We start from the raw sequence: 20,449 nt of genomic DNA, 5'->3' as shown, positions 1-20,449 counted from the left end.
CTAAGGCTGAAATTGTGAGCTTTCTGTCACACTAAGGATTCTCTCACAATTTAAGGAACCTGGTGGTGCAGCATTAGAATGCAGTACTGCAGGCTATTTTTGCTGACTCCTGGCTGCCAGCAGTTAGTAGTTCAAGTCTCATTGGCTCAAGGTTGTTTCAGCCTTGCATTCTTCCGAGGTCGGTAAAATGAGGACGCAGATCATTAGGGGCAATATGCTGACACTGTAAACTGCTTAGAGAGGACTGTAAAGCACTGTGAAGTAGTATATAAGTCTAAGTGCTATTGCTATTAGTTACTTTAAACCAGGGCTTTTTTTGTCATAGAACGCCCAGAATGGAGTTCCGGCACATTTTTTGGATGGAACATTGTAGGGTAGGCAGGTTGTATGACGTGTGTGAGTTCCGGCACCTTTTTTTTTTTTTTTTACAAAAAAAGTACTGCTTTAAACCTTTTCAGATAAAACCATATTTACTTCTTGCCATTTTCAGAATGATTTAGCATCTTTTACTGTTTGTATTGGGATATATATTTGTGCAAAATATCCTGAGAATTTCAGTTGAATGTGCTATAACAGAAAAAAAATGTGTAACTGAAATGAGAGAACATAACATATTTTTGCTTACAGTTATGTACATGTGCATTTTGTCTATAAATGGTAATAAATTCCAATTTAAGAGAACGTATGTATGTATGTATGTGTATATCAGTGTTAAACTATGGAGTCATTATTGTGCTCTGCACTTGGTTGTTTGCTTACAGGCATTTCATTACTTGACTGGATGACATAGCTCTGATAATCAGGTAAAGGCAGTTCTCAACTGACCATCATTTGTTTAGTGACCATTAAAAGTTACAACAGAACTGAAAAAGTGACTTACAATTGATCCTTGCACTTACAACCGTTACAATAGGATCAAAATTCAGACATTTGGCAACTGGGATATATTTATGATAGTTTTGCAACATCCTGGAATCATGTGATCACCATTTGTGACCTTCCCAGCTGACCTCTGACAAGCAAAGTCAATGGGGGAAGCCAGAATCACTAATAACTGCATGATTCACTTAACAACTGCACTGACTCACTTAACAACAAAAAGATCATTAAATTGGGCATGAATCATTTAAGAACTACCTTACTTAACAACAGAAATTCTGATCCCAGTTGTGGCTATAAGTTGAGAAGTACATATAATGAAATGTCTGCAAGCAAACAACCAAACTCAGATCACCAATCAATCAATCAGAGGTCTTGGAGGTCTTCTATTCTAACCTCCTGCTCAAGTGGGAGACCCTATGCCATATCAGATAGGTGGCTGTCCAGTCTTTTCTTATAAACCTCTAGTGATGAAACATCTACAACTTCTGAAGATAAGCTGTTCCACTGATTAATTGTCTTCACTGTCAGGAAGTTTCTCCTTAATTCCAGGTTGCTTCTCTCCTTGATTAGTTTCAATCCATTGTTTCTTGTCCTGCCCTCTGGTACTTTGGTGAATAAATTAACCCCCTCTTCTTTGTGGTGGCCCCTCAAATACTGGAATACTGCTATCATGTCATCAATAGTTCTTCTTTTCTCTAGACTTGCCAATTCCTGCAACTATTCTTCATATGTTTTAGTCTCCAGGCCCTTAATCATCTTAGTTGCTCTTCTCTGCACTCTTTCCAAAGTCTCAACATTTTTTTTGTAATGTGGTGACCAAAACTGGATGCAGTATTCCAGGTGTAGTCTTATAAGGATTTATAAAACAGTATTAATACTTCACATCATTTTTATTCTATGCCTCTGTTTAAACAACTAAGGATTGTATTAGCTTTTTTTGGCTGCTGCCGCGTACTACTTGCTTATATTTAAGTGATCATCCACTGACAGAAATAATTCATAAACATTGGATTTTCAGCCAGTGCAACTCCCCAGATGTTCTGTAGTTTAACAGGAACAACAAAAGAAGCAACCATTCTTTAAAACCCATTTTGATTTAAGTTTCAGTTAAATTGAGTCTCAAAATATTCATAACCTAACTTTTAAAAACATGGTAGGTCAAAAGACTTTTTTAATATGTGTTTTTCCAGCCTGAGTCAACAGAAAAGATATCATTGTATGATTTGTATGGTCCAACGGTCAGGCTCTAATCTGCTACCATACAGTAAAGATATTTGCAAGTGGTTTTCTCCTTACAGCTTTATTGTAGATCAGTTTAAGCTTAGGTGAATTTTCCCAAGTTCATTTTTCTCTCCCAGTCAGCATCACCACCCAGTGAGAAAAACCATCACTAATCACTCTCCTTAGTTTGTGATGGGGGCAGGCCTGGGCAAGAACAGGTGATTGCTTGGAATTGAGATTTAGCTATCTACCAAGTTACCCAATAGGTAGAAAAAAGCAAAGGTGCTCTGGAAGATTTGCAAGGTAAATCCAGGTCAAAATCTAGCCACCTGATGCATAATTGAAATGGGAGGAAGCTCTCACATCAAGATGAGCTGTCAACCATAATTTTATTGACATTGGAAGATTACCAATAATCCATCTTAAAACTATACATTTTAGAGTGTATAATTAGGAAAGAATCGTATAATGCACCTGATTTGCTAGTTCTCCAGAACAGACTTTAAATGTAGGAGAAAGGGCAATTCCATCAACAGAATGACTTAGCTGGATTCATTCCAGTAATTTCTAATAATTAACTAAAAGCTAACCTTTTAATCTCTTTGTCACATGCTACATTTTAATGAATTTCAAAGGTTTGTATCTTTTTAAATAAAATTTTACTCTTTATTTCTGAAAATTGCAAAAAATAAACAGAATATAAAATAATATCCAAATTAAAACTAAATCAGAAAAGAAGTACAGTCCCTTAAAATCCCTTTAAATGGAATTTGACAGATTGCAATATTGAAAATCTAACATATATATATATTCAAATTTCTCTCCCAGTCAGCATCACCAGCCAGGTGATAAAAAAAATATATCTCAGGTTTGGCTATATTCTGTGGCTATAGATAAAGACAGTATGAACTATAATGATTCCTAATCAGCTTACAACACTCAGTTAAGACAGAGATAAAAACAAAACCACTCTTCCACATCTGGCACCACATCTAACAGCCTCTCAGCTCAACCCACATCTTAGGCCGATGCCTGGGAGAAAACCCAGCTCTGTACAGCAGGGGTCCTCAACCTTGGCAACTTTAAGACTTGTGGACTTCAACTCCCAGAATTCCTCAGCCAGCAAAGCTTTTTTATGCAAAGCTGGCTGAGGAATTTTGGGAGTTGAAGTCCACAAATCTTAAAGTTGCCAAGGTTGAGGACTCTTGCTTTACAGGATTTCTTCTGTCTTCTGCCACATATAGTGTGCATTTTTTTCTACTTAGGGTCTTCCAGGACAGTGTTAGACTTTTTAGGCTATAGTGATGGTTTCTCTGGAACTGGCAGCCCAGCATATCTGGAGAACACCTGGAAACATTATATTTCAATATAATAATACTGCACTTTTTTAAACTTGCTGTTGTATTGATACTAACAGATTCAGGAACAGAGAGAATTGCTCTGAAAATATGCACTTTAGTTTGATGTATGAATGCTGAACATTTTTTGCCACCTGTATTTGTATATCATAGTTAGCACTACACAGTATATTTGCATTTTTAGAACAAACTTGTCCAGTTTTAAATTAGCCACTTACAGGACAATCCTTACTATGCAGTGCATAGTGTGTATACAGATCATGATATACAAACTGGGTAAATAGCTCAGCACTAATTATTCAATAAAGACATGAACTCAAGATAAAGGAATGCTGCTTACTAATCTGAGAATGTATACACACACACACACACACCATTGCAGAAATACATAGCAAAGGGTTTAATTAGAAGTGAATTATGATTAAATGCCAGTGAAATTCACAAAACCTCCAAAGACCACAGAGACAGATTGTTAGTATTACCAAAATAATATCACCTGTATTGCTTTTATTATACAAAGGTAGGTGAAACTGGGAATTGTAATGCTTTTAATAAACAAGAAAAAGAAAAAATAGAAAGAAATAGCAATTGAGTGAAAGGAAGAAGCTTAAATTAATCAAAATTAATGCTGTGAAACTAATTTAGAGGTGATAGGAGTCAGCACATTAGATGAGAAATCTGATCCTGCACCTATCAAAGTTAACTGCCAAACACTGCAGGTTCAGCCCATGTAATTGAAATGTGATACAAGTGCAAAAGCGCTAATGCTATTTTAGGCTGTGTATGGAAAAGCAGAATGTCATGGAGAAGCAAAGTGATAGTCCCTTCTTTGCATATGTCTGCATTGGATATTGGCAATTGCAATACTGAAAAGATGGAGACAAGGTGAAAGGAATTAAAAGAAATTGTAATGGTATAAGTGAGATTTCATTCTGGAAGCTGCTTTGGAAAAATGATCTTGCAGCCTGCGTTGCTTTGCAGAAGTTACATCAGGGGTAGTCAACCTTGGCTCTTTTATGACTCGTGGACTTCAACTCCCAGAATTCCTGAGCCATGTTTACATGTTTCAAATAGTGGAAAATTTAAATTTCCACTGATAATGTTACAACAATTCTGATTGTTCACAGTTAATTATTTTTAAAGTTAACTTTTATTTCTGATATAATAATTGACATACATGGGCTTACTTGTTAAATAGTATCAGTATGAATTTTATTTATTTTTTATCTTATTTAGAAACCACTCATCTCCTTACAAAGTGAATGTAATTTACTCACATGGGAGTGACAGTTCTTTGAGTTCAGAAAGACATGTGATATAAACTTCCAAATACTGTATATTTTGCTGACACAGGTCAGGAAACCAATAATTTTGAAAGTGTATTTCACTGTCAGTAGCTGTCTTTATTGAAAGAAAAGCACAAATATAAAAATACTTTATAACGAAGTTTTTCTTTTCTTACAATAAGAAAATGTGGACATCTTTAATTCTTAAGGAAAATAATTCATAATTACAAAACAAACTAAAAATAACAATTTCAAAGTATTACTAGGATATTATTCCTTTTATGGATTTTTGCATTTTTTTATTATGGGCATTATGAGTATTTTTTGTGACATGAACAAAAAGAGGATTTCCAGTAAGAAATCTAATAGAGTTCCTTATTGTTGCTTCAATAACATAGTATTTCAATCAAGTTATGGTTGGTTTGTTTTTAATTTCAGGTCCTGATTATATTAAGCAGCGATTTCAAGAAGGAGGGGAAATTAAGGAAATACCGGAAGAAAAAGCTCAGGAAAATCCTCCTATACCAAGAGAATCTCCTCATTTCTATCGAAAGGGCACGACACCTCCTGGGAGTCCAGAAGAAAGCCATAAGCATAGCTCAGCCTCCTCTGCCAAGCCCTCTCCTGCAGAACAAGGAAGAAAACAGAATTCCACCCCAGAAAACAGACTTATTCATGAAAAAAAGAATTTAATAAGTGAAAACATTGTACAAGTAGTCCACAAACCTGTATTTTCTAAAGCACCTGCTGTGAAAGAGGAAATGATGGCCAAACACCATCAAAAGTTTTCACCTCGCAACAATCCCAAGAGCAAAGAGAATGGAGAGTTGCACGATCATTACCATGGGTATTATGTGAAAACTAATCCAACACTGTATCCGTATGAGCTTGGGGAAGACAAGGACCACAGCAACCCATCATCTTCAGCAGCTAAACCAGCAGCATCAGCTCAGAAGCCAAGTCCCACCAGAGCTGGGAATCAGTTAGATGCCAAAGAATCATTAAAGAAATTGGAATCTTCTGCACCAAAGAATCCAGCTAATAGTGACTTCTCTTCAGTGGAAAATGAAATCAGTTTGGTAGGTATGGTAGATTGAAAGCACTGTAAGGAATGATTAAAGGATGTTTAGTCTATAAGCAAAAGTTGCCATAGCCAGCTTGCTGCACGACAACTCACCGCTGGATAATTCAGTGCTGTATTAATTGATTAAGTCATTTTTATTATTGGTGACCACATTTTATCTAAATTAATTTAACTTTTGTATTTGTTGAGTTATCCTGCAGTGAGTTGGCCGCAGTGAGTTGGCCATGGCAAGTTGTAGGTTGTAACTTTCAAATATTTGTAGGGCTGTTATATAGAAAAGGAAGTGGGCTTGTTCTCTGTTGTACAAAGACCAGAACCAGTGAGTTAAAACTTCAAGGAATATTAAAATTTCAGGTATGTATCAGGAAATTCCTGATTATATGATGGAAAAAGTTGCCACATGAACTTAGAATTAAAGTAACATCTCCTTACTTGGAGGTCTTCAAACAGGCTGGATAATCAACTGTCAGAGTTACTCTACTGTAATACATTCTGCCCTGAATTTCCCACTGCCTTTTCCTATACCAAAGAGAATCAGTGCAGTCCTGAATTTCTTTCTCGTTTCCTCTTCCTTTCCTGGGCTAAATTAATCTTCATTTAACCACTATTGCATTCCTTCTTCAAGGTTAGCTGCATACTCATCTATACTGATAGAGTTGCAATAAGAAAATCTTACCAGAAACATAATCATTATCTAAAATAAGGGAAATAAAGTCTTAGTAAATGTGAAATGTTTGGGAATAAAGTATTTTGAATTATTAAAAAAATGAACTGTTTGGGCTCAGTCACCCAAAATATATTTGGAGAAAAATCAATGAAGCATTTGAAAGAAAGAATACCTTGCCAGCCATTAAGCTTGAGGGTAGCTTTATTATTCTTTTATGGTTTGTGACAGCAAATGGCCGAGGAACTATTGTGTAGATGGAAAATGGATTCAATTAAGTATCAAAATATTCTAAGTTGTCAGTGAAGAAATTGAAAGAGAAAATGTTTAGAAATTTCAGAAAGACTATGATATAGCCATAAATTACTACCAGGAAAAAAAGGCTTTCAAGTAGGTTTCACAGTTCTCAGACTTAAATATTATTTAAAAAATCTGTGGGCAGACTTCAGACATAAACCTATGAATATTTTTGGACTCCCTTGCAGAAATGAGAGATTGGAGAAAAAGGGATTACTATATAATAAGCAGGTGCACAGTGGGGAACGTAATGAAGTGCTTGAGTGTTTTGAAATTTTAAAGGTATAAAATAAACCTTTATAGAGATGGTCTTCGACTTACAACCATTTATTTAGCAACTATTTAAAGTTATAATAGTGCTGAAAAAAGTTACTTACGACTGGTTCTCATACTTACAACTGTTGCAGTGGTTCCATGATCTGGACACTGGAACACCAGCTCACATTTACCTTGGTTGTGGCATCTCAGGATCACGTTATCACTATTGGTGATCATCTCCTAGATTCTGACAAGCAACATCAATGGAGAAACCAGCAAGAAAGGTCACAAATCACAATTACGTGATGTCTTGTTTAATGACTTCAGCAAAAAGGGTTGTAAAATCAAGTGTGGTCACATGATGCCTCATTTAACAACTGTGCCTCTTAATGATGAATCTTCTTGTCGCAGAAATGGTCATAAGTCAAGAACTATCTGTAAAACATAACAAAAATCACCTGCAGTTTAATAAGAGAGAAAGATACATACATATGCATATATTACCAAAGATTACTCTCAGAACTTTTTCATAGAGAAACAGCATTGTGAAAAACATATTTATGCACATATCTGATAAATAAGCTTTTCTAAATACAAGATACCAACTTAGTAGAATAATTGAATTTCCGTATGTACTTTGTGCTGGGAACCTGAATGTAATGATTTTACTAAAAAGAGTGAAAAAAAACAAGAATTTTGAACTAGCTGTCAAACAGACATACGATTTGCTGAATAGGTAATCTAGAGCAGTGCTTTTTAACTGGTGGTACGTGTACCACCTGTGGTACTTTGGAATGTGGCATGTGGTACACAACCATCCTAGAGAAGTGTAGCAGGGGAGGGGAATGAGCCGAAGCGACCCAAGCCTAAGGGAGAGGCAGCCGGAGCTGTAGGACTATCAGGGTTCAATAGAAGCCCCAGGAGTGCCGGCACGGCTCCAGCTATTTGGCCATTCCGGAAGCAGCGCGGAGCTAGAGGTAAACTGAAGGAGAGGAGAGGATATAAATGGAGGTGGCTTTGGTGGGAAAGGGAAAAAAAGAGAAGGGGATGGAGAAGAAGCTATGGAAGGAAAGCTCGGCAGGCAGGGAGGAAAAAGAGACAGGGAAGAAGCAGCTGTTGCTGGATGAAAAGGTCCCCTGGTTCATTTTCTCCAACCAGGAGAATGCAATCAGCGCTGATGAAATGAAAAGCCGGGAGACGAGCATGTCGGAAAGGAAGTGGGTTTATTTCGGAAGCCAGTGGGTTCCTGTTCAGCTGGCAGCTTGAATGGATTACCATAAGGATTTTTATACAGTTTTTACAGCGTTTTGTAATTCAGAGGCTCAGTTTGTGTGCTTTGGTTATTGGAATATTTTAGTCTTTTTTACAAAGGCTAGCAAAATGTTGGCTTCCATAGGTTTAATTCCTTTAAACAAATGTAATTAGTTTTACCCCCTTATCTTGAGTCTGTCTATGGCTTTTAGCAAGGTTTCTTTGTAGGTAAACAGGCTTAATTTAAAGTTATCGCTTTTTGCAATGGCTGAGCCTTTGCTACATTGTTTAAACTGAGACATGCCAGAGGCAGCTTAAAGAAAAAAAACACCAGAGTTTAGTGTTTCTTTATTCTGGGAGGCTTTTGTGAGTCTTTCTTGCTTTGCACTTGATTCCTGTGTCTTTAAGAGTACAGGGAAGGGACTGGGGGGGTGCATTCTTACTACACAGTTGAAGGAGAGCTCAGAAGGCAGGGAGGAAGAAGAGGAGAGGGAAAGAGGAAGAAGGGCCGACCAGCAAGCTCAAGGGTCTACAAACTTAGCAACTTTAAGACCTGTGGACTTCAACTCTCAGAATTCCTCAACCAGCTATGATGGCTGAGGAATTCTGGGAGTCGAAGTCCACAAATCTTAAAGGTGCCAAGTTTGAAGACCCCTGAGCTAGCTGGTAGTGGTGCATATTAATAAACATGGATAAATTCATCATACATTTGTCAGTGCAAAGGGAAAGTGATTCAGCAAAGGAACAGCCACCGAAGAAATTAAAACTGGTACTTTTTTACTTTTTTTGACAGTTTATAATATTTTATTAGATTATAGAATAAAATACAAAAATGAAAAACAAATAGTAGGATGCAGTGGGGAGGAAAAGGGGGGGAAAGGTGAGGGGGAGAAGGGAAAAAGAACAGACTTTCTCTGTTGCAGTAGAAGGAAGCGTTAACATTGAACCTCAACTTTTTACTTTTCCATAATATTATAAACTAGTCATTTCTATAACAACAAATGACTCTAATCAGTAGTCATCAAGTCATCAAGTTTTTGACACTTTGCTAAGCACTGGTGGTAAAGCCCTGATCTTAGAGAGAGCTGTATATTTGTGTTTGCCTGCTTGCCTCCTTTTTAAAAACTAAAAGATCATAAGTGTTATAGCTTTGCCTATTCCAAACAACAGAGAATTTTAGTCTTTAGCACCTAATGGGCATATTTGTCATACAAACACCAATTACATTATTTTCAACAATTCATACCCACTCAGTATTTCCTTGATGCAATTTTTTTACAATTTTTTTACACCCCATTGTCGACAATGGAAAAAAAATTGTGATACATCATGACACGTCACATGACGTTGCGAGTTTGACACCCCTGTCCTAGACCATTTCAGTAAAGTCTATCATATGTGCCATTCCTCAGCAGAAAGAATGCCAAAAAAACACCTATTGGAGATAAAATCCAATGATAAAATATGAAAGACAATAGCTTGAATAAGTTCTGTCTCTCTTCTCTCTTCTCTCTCTCTCTCTCTCTCTCTCTCTGTGTGTGTGTGTGTGTGTGTGTGTGTGTTTGTGTATGTGTGTGTGAATAAAATTAATTAGACTTGAAATGAAGAGAACTGTGTAATAAGTTACACAACTAATCCTTCCAGCCCACAATTTCACTAGAAGAGATCTTTCCAAGGCTAATTCCTTATTTGGATTACTAATGCAGATCATTTGAGAAATTTATTAATGTAATAAAATGTGTTTGCTGATTTAGAGAATCCACATAATATTGAAAATTATGTGCATATGTGGAGTGGAAAACTGATTAATGAATATAGAAAAAACAGTAAATAATGAAAGGTAAATGAAGTGTTTAGCAAATAGTTCAACAATGAGCAATCACTGATAAAAGTATCTGTGATGCCCTCTTAGTTATCTGAAATATTTGTTGATAAATGCATAAAGAATGCTTCTGATCATTTTAGAGGTGCATCACTAGAGAATATGATAGACATGTACTCTTATATGCAGATGATTACAGCTTGTGGATTAAGAATCTGAATGATTTTCAGCAAATATTAGATAGTATGGTGGAACAAGAGTATGGCTCTGAAATTCATGTATCCAAAACAAGGGTAATTATTTTTGAGAGGGAAAATGATGTGAATAATTCCAACTTATATATACATGGTAAAAAAAAGGAGGGCAGAGAGATGGGCAGCATATAAATTTAATAAATAATAATAATAATAAAGTTGGAAGGGACCTTGGAGGTCATCTGGTCCAACCCCCTGCTCAGGCAGGAAACCCTATACCATTTCAGACAAATGGCTGTCCAATCTCTTCTTAAAAACTTCCAGTGTTGGAGCATTCACCACTTCTGGAGGCAGGTTGTTCCACTGATTAATTGTTCTAACTGTTTACATTTATAATGATGTTTAATAAAGATGAACAAATGAGGTATTACTATTCCCTAAAAAAATTAAATTGGCTGTATATAAGAATAAATTCTTTTCTGTATAGAAGTGAAAGATGTGTACATAAAAGCTACAGTTGAATGCAGTAGGAATCTGATACTTGAGGGTACAGTAACAGAAAAGATAGGATCAAGAACAAATGGGTGCTGAATTAATGCGATTTGAATACAAAAATGAATGACCAGTATGAAACAGCATGCTGAGATGATTTGGTCATATCAAGAGAATGGATGAGGATCTGATTGCATAACGGAAGATGAGAAGGAAGACAATTGAAATAATAGGTAGCATTGATAAAAAGACAGAAGTGAAAGGTGGAAAAGGCTCCATCTGAAGCAGTTTATGAATGTCATGGAAATTATGTTTACATAGAATGAATGATGTTAGTATAGACTAATTTTACCTACGTTTTTTCCCTTGTCTCTCATGCCTTTAATTTATTTGTCTTAACTAGTTCTTACTTCTTTTTTGCATTCTGCATAATGGTACTTTTCTTGAAAGAGGACAGCATGATATACATATTTCAAAGACCAGATAGATGATGATCAATAAAGATGAGCTGAGTATAGTCCTTCATAAATAGTGAGATTCTGTTCATAAAATGCACCTGTAACTAAAATCAGCAAGAAAATTCTTTCTTAATTGACCCTCTTTTAATATGTACAATAGTTCCTTCCAGCTAACATATCATAATATGTGTTAGAAAAAAAGAGTTAAATGTTGCATTTTTCTCTTTTGTACACCTTAAGTTTACTGTTATACAAGGACAATTCTCCAGGCATGAATAAATCTTTTCTGTTATAGCTTCCTTATAAACACCTGTTCCAATCGGTCAGTGAAAGCAGAGACTAATTTTGGCTTTTTCTATTTTAAGCCATGGCTGATCACTAAGCCCTTATTTATAGTGCTTCACCCTAAAGCATTCTGGAGTCATACTGTTAGATGTTTTAAAAGACACAAGTTGATCTGCACTTCGAATTTTATTATAGAGCACTTTGTTTGCAGTTTTTTTATTGTTTAAAGCACTTCCAATATTTTAAACAATTATATGGGTGTCTTTTTCTGTTCTTCCTGATGTGTGAAGCATTCCTTTTATTTTTCTTCTTGATTTATATAGTTATATTTCTATTTCAGCTGAATCAAAGGCTCTCAAACTTTTCTGAAGTAAGTGTCATACTTGAATGATTCACCACAGGCCATATTTTGAAATATAGGAAGAGTAAAACAGAGAAGGAAACAACCAGGAAATTACTAAATTTGAAGTTGCTCTAGCAAGGCCAGAGCTTAATTAAATGTAATTAAATTATAATTAAATTTATTAAAGCCTGTATGGTATTGCTCCCTGTGTTTTTAATTTTCTTTTAATAATGTAGTTCTGAGTTTTAAACGAGCCTCACCCAAGACTTTCAGGAGCCTCATATCAATCTTTTACTATCATCAGCAGTACTGTCATTATGTACTAGGAATCTGACAAAAAATGCTATTAGAAGAGAATGTCTAGTGCTCAGGGTTGAATCCTGGTGCTCTGTGAGCTTGGTTGTTTGCTTGTTGATGTTTCATTACCCAACCAAGTAACATCAACAAACAACAAAATTCAGAGAGCATCAAAAAAATAACTATATTTGCAAATTATCTATTGATTTTTTATTCCCTTGAGAGGGGTCAGGGGTAATGCTAAATTGAGGGTGAAGCATGTATTACAGATATCATGGCCAATGCTATAGAGAATGTTTTTTTTATTTTGCAAAATCCAGTTAGACCTATGGCAGCTTATAAAACATATTTAAATACCTATAGTGTAATGTAGAAATAACAATAAACTATCCGCAGTAAAATATACCAATAAAATATTTATAATAACATAAGGTAAGTTCTCAGTGTACAACCACAATTGAGCCCAACATTTCTGTTGCTAAATGAGATAGTTGTTAAGTGTGTTTGCCCTATTTTGTGACCTTTTTTGTCACAGTTGTTAAATGAATCATTGCAATTATTAAGTTAGTAAATAATAGTAAAGTAAGTGAATCTGGCTTCCCCATTGACTTTGCTTGTCAGAAGGTCACAAAAGATGGCATGACACTGGGACACTGCAACCATCATAAATATGAGCCAATTGCCCAGAATCTGAATTTTGATCACTTGACTATGGAGATGCTACAATAGTCATAAATGTGAAAAACTGTCATAAGTCACTTTTTTCAATGCCTGTGTAACATTGAATGGTCACTAAATGAGCTGTTGTAAGTTGAGGACTACCTGTAACACTAAAATCTCCATAACCAAATAACAGTAATCAACAACAAGTAATCTAAATGAACCATATTATGAAATATCATTCTTCAAAGAAGTTTGGTACTTGATATGGAGATGTTCGTGCCAGTATCAGCTACCTTTATGAATAGCATGGGAGTATTTCATAACAATGAAATGGTTAACATGAATAAGATCTGGAAAAGCAGAGATATAAATACAAAAAGCAGGCTAGTTAGAGCAATAGTCTTCCCTAAAATGATGTATGGGTATGAGAGATAGACACCAAGAATGGCTGATCAAAGAACTGACGCCTTTGAACTGTGGTGCTGGCGTAGATTATTGTATATATCATGGACAGCCAGACTAACTAATAGAGTGGTCTTAAATCGTATAAAACCACACACATCACTAGAAACTAAATTCATAATACTATGTCTGATTTACTTTGGCCATGTCATGTGTGCAAATTTGTTGGAGAAGGCAATGATGCCAGGAATAGTTAGTGGAACAAGAAGAAGGGCAAGCAAAGAACATTCTGGATTGATAACATAAAATCTGATACAAAGTTGAACATCAAGAATTGAAAGAAGCTGTGCTTGACAGGGTAGCATGGAGAGCATTTGCCTATAAAATCTCCAAGAATCAGACACAACTAAATGGTTAAAACAACAACAATTTCCTAACAAATACCAGAATAACAGAAATGAAAGTTAGATGATACTTAGTCCTTTGAAGCTATTTCTGTTAATTGTAATGAAACTACATTGTATTTGTAACATAAGCTCTTCAGAATAACATGATCTCAGAACCACTGAACTATATCTTTCAAAGATATAGCACTGGGTAACTACCAGAGGACTGGAAAAGAGCTCATGTAGTTCCCATCTTCAAACAAAAGGGGGGGAGAGCTAGATCTATCAGCCTGACTGACTTCAATACCTGGGAAGATTCTGGAAAAAATAAGCAATGAACCAGCGAATACCTAGAGGCAAATAAAGTCATAACCAAAAGCCAACATGGATTTATCAAGAACAGATCATGCCAGACAAAACGTATTGCATTTTTGACAAAGTGACAAAATTAGTGGACCAGAGGAATGATGTGGATATAATTTACTTGGACTTCAGTAAGGCTTTGATAAAGTAGATCACAACCTACTACTCAGTAAGATAGAAAAATGTGGGTTAGACAGCATCACCACCAGATAGATTCATAGCTGGCTGACCGGCCATACTCAATGAGTACTTCTCGATAGAACTGCATCTACATGAGGGGAAGTATGCAGAGGGGTGCCCCAAGGCTGTTTTAGGCCCAGTAATCTTTAACATCTTCATCAATGATTTGGATGAGCGGATAGATGGGGAAATCATCAAATTTGCAGATGACATTAAGCTGGCAGTTATAGCCAACACTTCAGAAGATAGACTTATGATACAGAAGGATCTTGACAGATTTCAACACTGGGCGCTATCTAACAAAATGAAATTCAGTGGTGAAAAAAGTAACGTTCCACATTTAGGCAAAAAAAACCAAATGCACAGGTATAGTATAAGTGGTACCTGGCTCAATAGTAATAACTGTGAGAGGGATCTTGGAGTCCTAGTGGACAATCACTTAAATATAAGCCAGCAGTGTGCTGCAGCTACCCAAAAAGCTAACAGTTCTAGGCTGCATTAACAGGGATAGAATCAAGATCACGTGAAGTGTTAATGCCACTTTATAATGCCTTGGTAAGTCCACACTTAGAATACTGCATCCAGTTTTGGTCACCACGATGTAATAAGATGTTGAGACTGTAGAAAGTGTGCAGAGAAGAGCAACAAAGATAATCAGGAGACTGGAGACTAAAACATAAAGAACGGTTGGAATTGGGTAAGTATAGTTTAATGAAAAGAATGACTAGCGGTGACATGATAGCAGTGTTCCAATATATCAGGGGTTGCCACAAAGAAGAGGGAGTCAAGCTATTTTCCAAAGCACCTGAGGGCAGAACATGAAGCAATGGATGGAAACTAATCAAAAAGAATAGCAACCTATAACTAAGGCGAAATTTCCTGACAGAATAATTAATCAGTGGAAGAACTTGCCTCCAAAAGTTGTGAACGCTCCAACACTGGAATTTTTAAAGAAGAGATTGGACAACCATTTGTCTGAAATGGTATAGAGTTTCCTACCTGAGTAGGGGGTTGGACTAGAACAGGGGTAGGCAACCCAAAACACTCAAAGAGCCTCTTGGACCCGTTTCCCACCAAAAACAAAACACCGGGAGCCGCAAAATCCTTTTGATATCTAAAATGAAGATAACACTGCATATATCCTTTTTTACCTTTATTATAGGTGTGTGTGTGTTTGTGTGCGTGTGTTTGTGTGTGTATATATGTGTGTGTGTATATATGTATACACACACACACACACATATATATATACACATACATACACATACACATACAGGTTAAAAAAAGGATATATGCAGTGTTATCTTCATTTTAGATGTCAAAAGGGTCTCTCTCTCTCTCTCTCTCTCTCTCTCTCTCTCTCTCTCTCTCTCTCTGTCTCTCTCTCCCTCCCTATCTGCCCTTGGTCTGCCTGCCACTCCTCTTCCCCCACTCTCTTTCTCTCTCTTTCTTTCTCTCTCTCTCTTTCCTCTCTCTCTCTCTCCCTCCCTCCCTCCCTCCCTCTCTCTCTCTCTTTCTCTCTCTCTCTCTCTCCTATCTGCTGCTCACCTGGCAAGCTTCAAGCTGTTGTCCAACAAGCTCAGGGTAAGCAACCTCGTCTCTTTTATGACTCATGGACTTCAACTCCCAGAATTCCTGAGTCAGCCTAGCTGGGCTAGTTAGCTCTCTCCTGCCCTTCCTGCTTCCTGCTTCCTGCAGAGACGCAGCAAAGGGAGAAGCTCCATCCAGAAAGCTTTTCAGCTCCTCGGGGAACACTGTGAGTGCAATCTTTTACACACACACAGAGAGAGAGAGAGAGAGAGAGAGAGAGAGAGGGAGAGAGAGAGAGGGGAGGGAGAGGGAGAGAGAGAGAGAAGGAAGCAGGGAAGCGGAATTGCCTCTCTCTGTCTCTGTCTCTCTCTGCAAAGGCAGAGGAGGCTGGGAGCCACCGGGGAAGGCTCAAAGAGCCGCATGCGGCTCCGGAGCCGCAGGTTGCCGACTTGTGGACTAGAAGATCTCCAAGGTCCTTTCCAACTCTGTTACTCTGTTCTGTTCTGAATACAAATCTATATTAAAGTAAATGTCAGTATTGTGAAGGAATTCAGGCCCTTCAGATAACACCTGAATTTTCTTTCTTTTCAGAGGGATGTAAGTTACTTTTTTTGTGTCTGTCCATTCACAAAATTGCAGAATGTTAAAATGTGATAAGTATATAAGTATGGTAAGCTTTTTGCCCCTTTTCTTTCTTTTTAGGCTCTCATTAACATCACAGTTTGTTGGATACAGGTGCCTTCCCTATCTGATGCCATCCAAATGTGTTGCTGAGTAAGGATTATAAAGATGAAGTTTAACACGTTTGGTTGGGAACAGACTGGGGAAAATTGGACTACTTTATTAAGAGCTACCAGTTGAGAAGGGCAGCATTTAGCTATTATACGTGCCTTCTCCAAAATCTTTTGTTTTAATATTTGTAGTTAATAGTTTGATGTTAATAGACATAAAAGCATTGGAAACCATACCTTTATTACATCTACAATTTAAACTATTTGAAGGTATAGAGCTATTGATTCTTTTCACGGCGTTTCCTGATTTCTCAAAGAAAAAAATTAATCCAGATGACAGTATCGTAGTTATTTACTTTATTTCCATTTAACAAAGAGATTATAGCTATTTGGACATCTCAGAAAGTAAATATAATGTGAATTTTTAAACAGAAGCAAAATCTTTTGATTTCAAAATATTTCATTTTTCAAAGGTTTAGTAAGGTCCACAACGAGTGCTTTAATTCTGTTATCATGAGATAATTTGAAGCAATTTACTTTGCAAATATAATCACATCTAATTTTTTTTCATTTTTAGGGTCCTAATTCAATCATGATTGTCATGGTAATGCTCTTGAATATTGGCTTAGCCATTCTTTTTGTCCATTTCCTAACTTGATTGGAATTAAGAAAGGTAAGAATGTTCTTGTAGTTCCCATACAGAAATTCTTCCCTTCCCCAATATTTTTCCATTTTAAAATGATAAAATAATTTGTACACTTTCGTGTCTCCCCAATTTAATTTTGGCTATGCTTGAATGTGATTTAACATAGTTACTTAATGATATAACTGTTTTGATCCTTCAGTGAAGTCATGACAACTAGTGGCGTAATCCCACAGTTCTCAGCAGTTGTGTCATCAGCCTTTTTAATGGCACGAATCATGTTCAGACACAGGGAAGGAGGCATGGAATTAGGATGGGACACGAGAAATGTGGAAACTTGGAAAATTCAGCCCAAGGGCTTTTGAGATCCTCTGAAAGCTGAAGCAAGCAGCCACTGTTGGGGAAAAAAATCATCATCATACACACCAGCTTTCTGAAGCACTCCAATAAATAAAGTGTGTTGGTTACTCCATCTGTTTGAACAGAGAGTGTAACTAAACTGGAAATGTATGGAGCTGCACTTTTATTGATGGAACCGAACAGCTGCCTTACTATTTTGCTGTCTGATGTTTTTGGTGGGGGAGATGGGAAAGTGACTGCCAGAGGAATGTGGTCAGAGGATTCTGTTGCTGTGGAAGAGATTCCAATCTTCACTCCTATCTCATTAGAAGAAATAGTTAGCAGCATCACTCACCAGTCTTATTCCATTACCTGCTGCTTTTAAAATCTCTGCCATTTTCTGGGAGATTGCATTTCATTTGCTTATGCATGATTTCTGCTCACTTGCTATTTATTTAAAGCCTTTGTACAGCAGTAATATAATAATGTTGATCAGCCTGGAAAACTTCACTGGTTTTTAATCTGTATTGGAGAAAACAAATAAGCCTGTGCTATAAGTACAGTGTGAATATTTTCTGGCAAGATCTATTTCGATATAATATTTATTTTAAAATGTAAGATAGAAAAGTCATTTTTTCAAGATTAGCAGGCAATACACTATGATGAACTTTAAGCCATAGTTTATATCTTCCCAGTGATACCAGCAAGTAGAATTATTTAAAATGCTGTAGAGTTTATCAAGCTATAGCAGCATGCTGAATGAGCAAAGCTGAAAACCGTTTTGCCAGTCAGTCAGCAATGTGAGACTGCCCAGTTGAGTTCAAATTCTACTAGGATTAAAGCCTTGCCTGATTATACAATGAAACGTGTTAATTCAACTTATCATACATAACATTTTTATGTTGAATACATTCAGGTACAGCATTTAAATATTTAACAATGACTATCAGCTTGATGCCTTTAATGTTGCTAAACGAAGTCTGTCGTCTTACCTCAGCCACTCAAAACTTAAGCCTCAAATTTTAATTTGATTCTTTGTGTCAATTCGATGTACAGTCCTTTGTTTAGATGATGTGATCCATGTTTTACGCTCCCCACTGAAATAAATATAGTAAAGGAGCATGCTTATTGATTTATCAGAAAATTGTACACAGTGTGATCATTTGGAAAGTCAGCATTTTAATTTGAAATAAAGGGTATAGAACTTGAGTTTTCTTTTATTTTAAAGCTCTTAGAAATTATGCTTTTCAATAGATATTTAATCTTACTGTATATTATTATTAATGATTATTATTACTAATACTATTATTTGCATGGTTTAGTAGAAAGGTTTCTCATAATTACATTTGTTATCACAAAAGGCATCCCATTCTAACTGAAATGGTTTGGAATAATTCTCAGAAATTGGAGCTGCTTAGTGCAAGAAAATAGTATAGTGGCATTTTTTGTAGGAATAGGTTGACAGAACTGAATTTTAACCAGTATGAAAATGAGAAGAACACAAAAAGGCAGCAATGAAATGTAACAGCTATATTGTTTTTTTAAAGAAGCAAAAGATAGTTTACTTTAGAAAAATATTTCTTAATTGAGAATCGGGACATTAAATTTTAACAAGCCTTATGTAAACATGCTTATCTACAACAAGTCCCAATTAAGTTGTTGATTATGTTAATTTTATAACACAATATTACATGTGTATTTAAAAACCCAAAAAGTATGGCTTTTTAAAATTTATAAATTAAACATGTTGTTTCTGTTTATAAATATGATTTATAAGCTTTTTTAAGAGTAAAGCTCCAATAAAAAATGTTAGTATTTTTCTAAAATGTGCATTGCTGTATTTTACATAAAAGGTAATTTATAGTTGGTTGTAATACTGTACACTACATTTTGGACAGCTTATAATCCTGCCGATGTATTTAAATGATATGTCACTTTGTCTATTTAAAATTTCTTGCTGTGAATGAACTCTTTTATCTAATGAGCTGCTTTATTTATAATTTCTGGAAACCAAAATGGATAATGTACAGTTTTCATAACTGTATTTGCTCTAATTAAACAAAATAGTATTGGTTACAAATGTATAGATGTCCTTTATTTCTCTCTCTCCCTCCCTCCCTCCCTCCCTCTCTCTCTCTCTCTCTCTCTCTCCAGTTAATGTTTTCTGCACTTTCCTTGCTTTTTTAAAAAGAAAACATATGAATAGTTTACAAATAAAACACGCCTATCTTACAAGTTCAGTTTCATTTTGGTTATATAAACAATATATCATATTAGGTTCTCTTAGAAATCAATATACAAAGGGACCAAATACAGGCTTTTATAATGCTACTTTCCAAAATATAATGCTTTCTTTCTTCATTGTATTCAGTAAAGCAAAGCATTGATTCACTGAGTGAATGTTATACTTGCTCTAAATATCTTCACTCTTTGTGCCGATGTAAGAAAACAGAATCTATGTGTAGCCTTTCAAATTCTGTCTACAAAAGATGTTTCGAGTGTATAAGAGCATGAAGACCTGTAACATTTTAAGGCAGCCACATCTTTTCTTGGGAGTGGTTGACAGAATTGGTGCTTCATACAAATAGACACCTTGGTCAATTATATAGTATATTACACATTCATTTTATATGGCACTATCCCATTGTTTTATAATAGGATAGGGCCATATAAAATCTCTTCCTCCTTTTCAAGATGGGACACGGTAACAACCAGTACCTGGAATGAGAAGAGATAAATGTATTGTTATTCTAGGCCAGGGGTGGCTGAGGAATTCTGAGAGTTGAAATCAACAAGTCATAAAAGGGCCAAGTTTGAAGACCCCTGTCCTAGACAAAGGAAATGTGCTAAAGACCAGTAGAGCCTCCAGAGAACTTCATTTTGTGTTAGAGATACACCAGAATTAATAGATATATTAATCAAGGAGGTTCATGGGCAGATAAATATATTGCCTTCTGGTGGAAATCAAGCAATGAAGAAAGATTCTGTTTAGGAAAGCCTTTAATTGCTCTTCTTAATCA

The 20,449-nt window shown here is 36.0% G+C and overlaps 1 protein-coding gene across 2 annotated transcripts in view; it reads left to right on the top strand.

The window, feature by feature from the left end:
- JPH1 (junctophilin 1) overlaps positions 1 to 19,505 on the top strand; it is a 57,753-nt gene extending 38,248 nt beyond the window's left edge. The window contains exons 4-6 of one of the 2 annotated variants that reach the window (XM_039332053.1): positions 5,186 to 5,826; positions 17,025 to 17,120; positions 17,293 to 19,505. In XM_039332053.1, coding sequence (XP_039187987.1) covers positions 5,186 to 5,826; positions 17,025 to 17,105 — 722 coding nt within the window. In that variant the 3' untranslated portion in view covers positions 17,106 to 17,120; positions 17,293 to 19,505. Of the gene's footprint in view, positions 1 to 5,185; positions 5,827 to 7,199; positions 8,716 to 17,024; positions 17,121 to 17,292 lie in introns of those variants that run through there. The other variant, XM_039332052.1, reaches the window with a different exon arrangement.
- The last annotated feature ends 944 nt before the right edge of the window (positions 19,506 to 20,449 follow it).

Source organism: Crotalus tigris, unplaced genomic scaffold, assembly GCF_016545835.1.
Source record: "Crotalus tigris isolate CLP2741 ecotype Arizona unplaced genomic scaffold, ASM1654583v1 scf7180000024445.887990, whole genome shotgun sequence".
Taxonomy (NCBI): domain Eukaryota; kingdom Metazoa; phylum Chordata; class Lepidosauria; order Squamata; family Viperidae; genus Crotalus; species Crotalus tigris.
The sequence above is the reverse complement of the archived record's forward strand: the minus strand, read 5'-3'. Positions and strand labels throughout refer to the sequence as shown.